At 38.5% G+C, this 8,853-nt stretch overlaps 1 protein-coding gene across 1 annotated transcript; it reads right to left on the reverse strand.

The window, feature by feature from the left end:
* Window positions 1-1,738: 1,738 nt before the first annotated feature.
* Window positions 1,739-2,698, reverse strand: LOC124251742 (olfactory receptor 51Q1-like). Its single transcript, XM_046684575.1, has one exon. It carries the CDS (start codon window positions 2,684-2,686, stop codon window positions 1,739-1,741), a length of 948 nt encoding a protein of 315 aa, XP_046540531.1. The 5' UTR covers window positions 2,687-2,698.
* Between the last annotated feature and the right edge of the window lie 6,155 nt (window positions 2,699-8,853).

An 8,853-nucleotide genomic window follows, 5' to 3' on the forward strand; every position in this document is an offset into this window, starting at 1 on the left:
TTTTATTTAGGTGATGACAGCAGATTGTACTCAGCAGCAGATTCTTGTTATTGTAATGTATGTTTATGTTCTTTGATCCACAAATTAAATTATGTAGTAAGGAAAAGACATATTTGCTAATAACTTACTTTTGAAAATAAATAATTAAGGGTGAGCTATTGCCTTCGATCTCACAACTTGGGAGAAGATGGATCAGCAGACCTTGGGCAATCACGTGGAGCCCATCCTCAGTGAGTTGCACTCTAAGACCAGATAGAACATCCTGGCATCCCCCTTGAATATGGTGCTGAAGTTGGGACTGTTAAAAGAGTAAAATTTTCCCAGAAGGATTATTAACCCATATGCATTTCTGAGACTGACTTCCGTTTTCTCCTGAATTGTTTTTTTTGCTGAGAACAATGTACAGGATCTTGTTTACAGGGTCTGAGAGGTGAGAAGTGGGAGGTGTAGCAGAAGAGATACTGCTGATCTCCCAGGTGAGTGAGTGGGCATCCCCCGGACCTTTTATATACACACTCATGTGAACAACAGTTAAAAATATCATGGAAATGGCATTAGTGAAGGGAAGAAAATAACATTTAAGAACAATCTGTGCTCTAAGCAGTGGTGTTTCTTTAGTTACATAGTTTTAGTTACGTAGTCCTCATTCTTTGCCGGTCATTGATACTTTTCACAGTTTTATTGAGTGCACCCTCCTCTTAACTTCATGTTCTTTTATCAAAAGTGTCCCTGAAACCCTAATGCAGTTTACGTGTTTTCTATTTAATATTTATTAAAACCAGCTACAGAGGTATAATTGTGCACATTTTACTGTGCACAGTAAATGAAAAGGCTGTGCCTGCAAAAAGTTTAGCAACTTTTTCAGCTCATTTATTAACAAGTCATGATGAAAAATCAGTTACCCAACAAAATAGGGGTACAGTTTGAACCTGTTTAGAAAGCAAGTTTAATTTTAAATAATTCTTAGTTGTTTCTAAATATTCACAGTTTAACATTCAAGCTCATTTTAGGTATATCTTCCGGCGATGTCTGTCTTGTAGCTCCTATCTATGTCTGCCATCTTCTTTTGGCAGGAGTTTCCATCTCTCTGAATGCTGCTTCCACCACTGAGTTTAGGTGAACTCTGCATTGAAAATTGGTTCAACAGTTTCTCAAACTCTCAGGCTACTTCCATTCTGACTCCTGACATTTGACGTTCATTTCTTTTCCAGGTAGCACGGATACCAGCAATGGTCTTTCTCTCTTCAGTTTGACATCCTAGTTTATGAAGGTTCTCTTTCGTTACTGCAGATTAAGATTACATGAGCCCCCTGTGTTTAATTAAAAGTTGACATTTGCTATAGAAATTATTTGTAAGAGCATGAACATGTTACAGCTTCAATAAATATGTTTATCCAGTAATGAACATTTTGAGTTTATAAAGCAGAATCTTATACTTTACCATATGATTAATAACAACACCACTGTGAAGAAAGCAGAACAAGGATTATATTTTTAATTATATTTTAAATACTTTTCCTCAAAGTCATATGGCTAGTGAAGTGTAGAGTTTTAAGAACTTTAGGTCTTTCGATTCTAGTCCAGGAATAATGATTTTTCTAAATTTACATTGGAAGCTTCTTATACAACACCCGTTCCTTCCCCCATCTATGTTACTTACAGTTTTGATGGCTGTAGTCCCTGCTCCCGACTCCATGTTATTAGATAAAATTACTACAGTAAAATTAAATCCCAGTAGTTAGTGCACTTTACTCAGGAAGAGGAGATGGAAGATTGCATGGCGGATCTGCTTAGTCTTTACACTGTAAATAATAGGGTTCATCACAGGAGGCGCCAACAGGTAGATATTGGCCATGATAACATGGACCAGTGGAGAAGCATGCTTGGCAAATCGATGAGTCATAGACACCCCAACCGTGGGAATATAGAGGACCAGAACAGCCAGAACATGGGACAGACAGTTATTGAGAGCTCGGAGCCGCTCAGTCCAGGTGGCTGTGCTCAGGATACTTTTCAGAATGAGTGTGTAGGACAGCACAATGAGGAGAGGGTCCAACACAATAATGAGCAAAACTAGAGCAAATCCATACCAGCTGTTGATCCGGAAGTCAGCACAGACCAGGCGAATCATATCCTGGTGGAGGCAGTAGGAGTGAGAAAGAAGGCGGGAGCCACAGAATGGCAGGCTCTTGAGTAGGAAAAGGGATGGAAGAACAGCTAGAACACAGCGACAAATCATGGCTGATGCGATTCTGCCAATGACTTCATTGGTGAGGATAGTGGCATAATGAAGGGGGCGGCAAATGGCCACATAGCGGTCAAAGGACATGGCCAGCAGGACTGAAGATTCCATGAAGGAGAATCCATGGAGGAAGAAGAACTGGACAAAACAGGCCTCAAAGCTGATCTTCCGAATGCTGAACCAGAGGAGCTGCATGACTGTGGGCATGGTTGTGAGGGTGAGACCCAGGTCAGTCAGGGCCAGCATGGAGAGAAATAGGTACATGGGCTGGTGGAGGGAGGGCTCTGTGCGGATGGCAGAGAGAATGGTGGTGTTGCCTATGATGGAAATGATGTAGAGACCACAGAAGGGGATGGAGATCCAGATGTGGGAGGCCTCAAACCCAGGGATGCCTGTGAGGATGAAGTAGAAAGAGTCCTGGGTGGTGTTCGTCACCTCAGACATGCTTGATGAATGCAAAACCAGAATCTGCGTGTTCAACAGTAAGAATTCCATCAGTGTGCCGCTGCCATAGAGTCATTATCTATTCAATCTGTGGTCCAAATATGTGCCTGGGATTGTTTTTCAAACACCACTGAGCAATACACTAGCCAGAACACTAATAAACAGAAATTTGGACACTTCTGCTATAAATTTCTATTTAAAATTACCATATTAGTTTAACTTTCATGACCACTACTACACACTAAAATTTAACTTTATGCTTCCTGCAAACCTTGTAATATATTTCCCACCAGTTCTTGTATGTGTATATATATATATGTGTATGTATGTATATATATATACACACACACACATATACATATACCTTGCACCTATAAATTTACTAACTGAAACTTCTTTCATCAATATTTCAAATAACTTTCTAACAACCAAATCCAGAGATATATTTTAGTTTGTATTCTACTTGACACACAGGAAAATAAGATTCTGCTCCCTACTTGCTTCTATTCAATTGAATGGAAATATTATTGAGAGAAGGAAGCATTGTGATGATGCCCAGGTGGCTTATTTGAGCACCTATGTGGATTACAGTGACAACCACTTTTATCTGGAGCATTACTAGGAGGAGATTCTGGGGAAAGATCACAGGTTCGGTTTGTGCATGTTGAGTTTGATGTTCACAGGAGCCAGCCAGGAAAATCACCAGCTAAGCAAATGGATCTGAGGCAGAAGAGGACAGAGAACAAGCCTGTGAGGAGTTGTGGGAGTCTTTGGTGTATTGATGGTAGCTGAGAACTCTGGAGTTGATGTGATAACATACGTGAGAATTTAGGGTGAGAAAGGAAGGAGGCTGAGGATAGATCTATAAGAAAACCTAAAATTTGGCAGCTGGGTAGATGTGGAAGTAAAAGCCGAGAAGACTGTGGATTGCTCAGAGAAGTGGGTAGAAAATAAGAAAAATGAGTGTCACAGAGGCCAGGAAGGTAAAAGGTGCCGTCGCCACAGTGTAGGGCTGCTCAGATGCTCAGTAAAGTGAGTACTGGAATGCATCTATTTAACTTAGGGATGTAAATGTTAGTAGTAACCTTTTGGAACGACATTTCAGTAGAATGATAGAAGAAGCCAAATTAAAATGGTCTAAGCAGTGAAATAGTTTCAAGGAATGGAGACTGTGGCTGTAGATCTTATATTCTAAAGGTGGTGTTATACTGCCCTCTATGGGTGAATGCAGACTTTCATTCTTTAAAACAAGGAGTATAACTGAAATGAATGATTATCAATTTTTGGAGTGTTCTGAGAATGAAAGCTGTGAACCTTATTGTCAGGAAAAACATAAAGCTTTTAATGAGTTTCTGGAATTCATATTGTCTAACCATATTCCCCCGAAAGTGTCCATAGTTACCAAACTAAGAATTCCTGGAAAATCATTAGACTCAATAATTTAGAAAATAATACAAAATAAAACTAGAGGAAATAGGAAAAAAAGATGAATTAAAGATAACTTTTGTTGTTGTTGAGGAAGATTGTCTCTGAGCTAACATCTGTTCCAGTCTTCCTCTATTGTGGACGTGGGACACCACCACAGCATGGCTTGATGAGTGGTGTGTATGTCCGTGCCCAGTATCCGAACCCACAAACCCCGGGTAGCTGAAGTGGAGCGTGTCCTTAACCACTACACCACCGGCTGGCCCTAAGCTTTTTAATTAAAGAAATAAAAAAAGATAAACCGCATTTAAAAATTATTTCTTTGAAAGAATCAATGTAATTTGAAACTCTAGCAAATATGATCAAGAAAAAGAAATATAAGCAAACATGTAGAAATGAAATGTAATGATACAGCCAAAACTGTAGAGAAATTCTGGAGACCAATGAGAGGTCACCAATACAATAGTAAATAATAGAAATTTGAAGTTTCTTTGGGACTTAGACTACAAACCAAAATAAAAGAGGCCTGAGCATAGGTTTTTACAACTTCCTAACACTGAGTCCTAATGGACTTGATTAGCAGGTCTGAAGTATTAAAAACTTCTAAAATATTTTAAAGAGGATGCTAATCATTTGTAGAAACATAAAGGATAGAAACTCCTAGAGACAAAGGTGCTCATCCAATCGCTGTGTAGGTAGCAGGGCCTATTCACTTTTCCAGGAAACAGTAACTATGTGATGGCCTCATGACACCATCTAGCTCCATACTGTTCAATATTTAATCATTGACTGCATTCTTGCCCTGATCTCAGCACTCTTGACCATAATTTGCCTCACTATATCATTGTTTTGTTGTTTTTGATATTAGGCACACATTTTTACATCTCTTTGCTTCCATACCCCAGTTTCCTTTAGCTTGGTTCATGTGAATATTAACAGGGAGATATATTTGATTTTTACAGGATCATGGTTATGAGCTAACAAAGCTAAGACTCAAAAAAAAAAAATTATCGCAAAGAAAAATTTACTAAGAGTAAAATAATGCCATACTGAGAAAATTCTTGAGAACCAAGACATCAGGCTTTCTGTGTGACTTTCAAATAGTGTCTTTCAAGCTTCAGTATTTTAAACTTCAGTATGTTCTCTGCAAGTCAAATGTCTCATAGTGCTGTGGTTGAATACAACAGGTAATCCATGTGTTGTGCTTATTGCTATGAATGGCAGAGCATAGGAGACAGCAGCAGTGACAGCAGCAGCAGTGTTCACAGAGAACTCAGTATGTGTCAGGTCTCTTCTTAGAGCTTTGCTTATTTTAACTCACATAACAATTGAATATTTGATGTCTATCACTTTAAATTATGAGGCACATGTGATACCGATGAAGGAGCAATTTTTTATTTTTGAAAAGCCAGGGAAGTCTTAACAGAGGAATTGGTTTATCAGGTGCTTAGTAGTTAGAGTAGAAACTCGAAAGGGGGTGAGGAGGGCTTTAAGATGGGAGATAAGAGTATTCCAAACAAAGCAAATGGTGATAGTATCTGACATATGCAGGAAATGATGTCCCCTAGTCCTCTATAGGCTCTGAGTGGGGCCACCATTGCAGGGGTGGTGGGAACTGTGTCAGAAAGATGGTGAGAACAGAGTAAGGGCTTGAGAGGATGATAGTAGGGCCATCAAAGACTTTAAGTCATGGAGAGACACCATCACACTTTTAGTTGAGAGAGAGTGTGTAGGAAGACACAAAACAGGATAGAATTAGGGGGAAATCATATTTTGCTGAAGAGAAGCTGGTGATAAATATATGACCGATAAATATACAATAAATATGTATTTATCATAAATATATGATAAATGTGTGTGTCTATGAGTGTATGAGTGTTTATGGGCATATGTGGGGTGGAGGGAGTGGACAACAACGAAGACATGCTGGATGCATCATTCGAAAGTGTGTCACAGAATAGAGAATTTAAAGACTTATGCTTGGCCTTTTTGATCCCAGGACGGACCTAAAGCAAATGAGTACGTGTTAAAAAACAAACAAACAAAAAACAAAGTCAAAGCTTATTATCAGTAAAAACTTGATAATCATTTTTCTCTGCTATAAGGCAGGTATTTCTATTCTCTCAAGCAACCCTATCTCTCCAGGTAAAATTCCTAGGGACTCTCTACCAGGTGCTGATGGTGAAGACTCCTGCATTAGGTGTTGGGGTAGTTTACGGAGATCTTTAGATTTCTTCCAGCCCTGCTTCTTTGCTTCTATGACTTGTCCTTTTGCGTTAAGATATGGACTCAGTAACTGGCAAACAGTGAGAACATTTCTTTACCTTCTTTACCTTCACATTGGCTTCTAAACTCACAAACCCTTACTTCAGGAAAATTTAATCCCTGAGCACCTGCCTAGTTCATTCTGGCTTCTGCTCGTACCTCATTCAGATGCTTTCATGCTCTCTTGAACCCACCTATTTCTAAGATACTTGCTCAGCCATTTGCAAGACAGAGAGGAGGGCAAGTTAAAATAGGAACAGAGGAGATACCACTCAGAAAAGGCCAATTCTCTGGGCAGGATTTGTTGATCCATTAACACTTATTAACATGCACTGAAAACTCTTCAACTTTGATGACCACAAGTTTGGTATAAAAGAGAATAATGCCATCAGGGCTACTTTTTGAACTCAGTTGGAGGACAATGATAATTCTCCCAATGAACTACTTCATTTCATGTTCCCTACTGAAACACCCCCCCATCCCAGTCCCGTCTCCTGTCAACGTGTCTCTGAAATGGGTTGACTTCATTGCCGCCCTTGTCTCCATGGAGTAGCTCCTGTTATCAGCCCTCAGACATCCCCTCCTCTTATTACTGCTTGTCCACGGAGCATTCCAGCCTCACCTTTGTGCTTTCTTGTTCCTTCACTCCTCTCTGTGGCTTCTATTCTCTGCTCTGTGGGTGAGTGTGGTTATCTGCTCTTGAAGATCCCATGTTGAATACAAGAGGTGTGTGGAGAAACCTCTAGAAGCGTCTTATAGGAATATGAAGATTGTGTTCTGAGACCTGAGTCCCCCTGGGACAGAATCAGGAAAAATAATGGTAATCATAATAGCAGCTAACATGTACTGAGTGCTAAACGTTTACCAATAATTGATCTAGCTGACTCATGGAAATGTGCAGATTTTGTTAGGTGACGTGGAAAAGACATAGCCCATATTCTGGCAGACATTTTCTCAGTGATCATTAGTTCTCTTCTGCTTATTATAGTAGCTTACATGGTTTTGAGAGGGACTATTATGTTGGAACAGAGTTGCAAACTCAGACTTGATAAAGCTTTAAGATTTGGAGGAAGTTATCCCAGATCTCTTGATAGACTCAAAAGTCAGAAAGTCAAAATGGGATTTCCTCTGGTTTTCTTTTTTTTGAGGAAGATTAGCCCTGAGCTAACATCTGCTGCCAATCCTCCACTTTTTGCTGAGGAAGACTGGCCCTGAGCTAACATCCATGCCCATCTTGCTCCACTTTATATGTGGGATGCCTACCACAGCATGGCTTGCCAAGCGGTGCCATGTCCACACCTGGGACCCGAACCAGAGAACCCTGGCCCTAATATATACATTTAATGAAATTTAGACTCTATGTATGCCTAACATTGTCAATAATACTTAAGTTAAAATGTGGATACAAAATTAATCATTATTGATATGAAAAACGGAAAAGAAGGAGAAAAATGGTAACTTAAAGCATAATCAATTTTTCATTTATTTGGAGATCAAAGAGATTTTGAGTAACTTTCGACTTTATAAACTATGCATGTTTAAACTTTACACATAAAAATAAAAGTACAGTTTGCGACTCTAAAAGAAATAGGGAAAATAATAAACACATTTAAATGTTAGAAAACAGAAAATTAAAGAATGTATATCAAAATATAGAAAATAGTTAAACACGTGGATTAACTTCAGGTGTTAACAATAATGCAAGTACAAACCCATAGTGACATATAATGGGTGAAGAAACAATAACATGAGAAAGTTTTAAAAAATGGAATAAAGAAAGCATACAGATGAGTGGTAACTAATTTTGCAGAGCAAGGAGATATGGAACCTGATTGACTGCAGAGCAACAGTGAACAGGAAGCCCTGCAATTCCACTAACTTAGAACTTTTTATGAACTTGAGGCATTTGGAACTCAGGAAGCCCCGATGTATAGGACTCTAAACTGGAGATTTCGTGAAAATCAATGTGAGGATAAGTTAGAAACAAAGATTCGCCCCTCCTCCCCACATAGACAGATGATTATTACACTCTAAAAATGCCAGATTCCATTTTTATATACATTTTTATTGGGATATAATATTTATAGATAAAATACCCACTTTATAACTGTACAGCTGAATGATTACCTCAAAATGAATAGATCCTGTGTCCCAATGCGGATCAAGAAATAAAACATTACTAGACCCCAGTGATCAATTTTGTAGGAGTCCCACATGCACTTGAAAAGAATGTGTAGTATGTAGTTGCTGATTTCTTCTTCTTTAATTGTTAACTAGATCAAAGTTTTAAATACTGTTTTTCAAATCTTTTAAATCTGTTTTATTTTTGTTTTTTGGCTTACTTATTATGTCAGTTACTATGAAAAGTACAATAAAATCTACTACTATGACTATGCATTTATCTACTTATTTTGTGGTTCTGACAACTTTTACTCTATATATTTTGTTCTGTGTTTAAAATTTAGAAATTTTTTATC

The sequence above is a fragment of the Equus quagga genome, chromosome 14 (genome assembly GCF_021613505.1).
Source record: "Equus quagga isolate Etosha38 chromosome 14, UCLA_HA_Equagga_1.0, whole genome shotgun sequence".
Taxonomy (NCBI): Eukaryota; Metazoa; Chordata; class Mammalia; order Perissodactyla; family Equidae; genus Equus; species Equus quagga.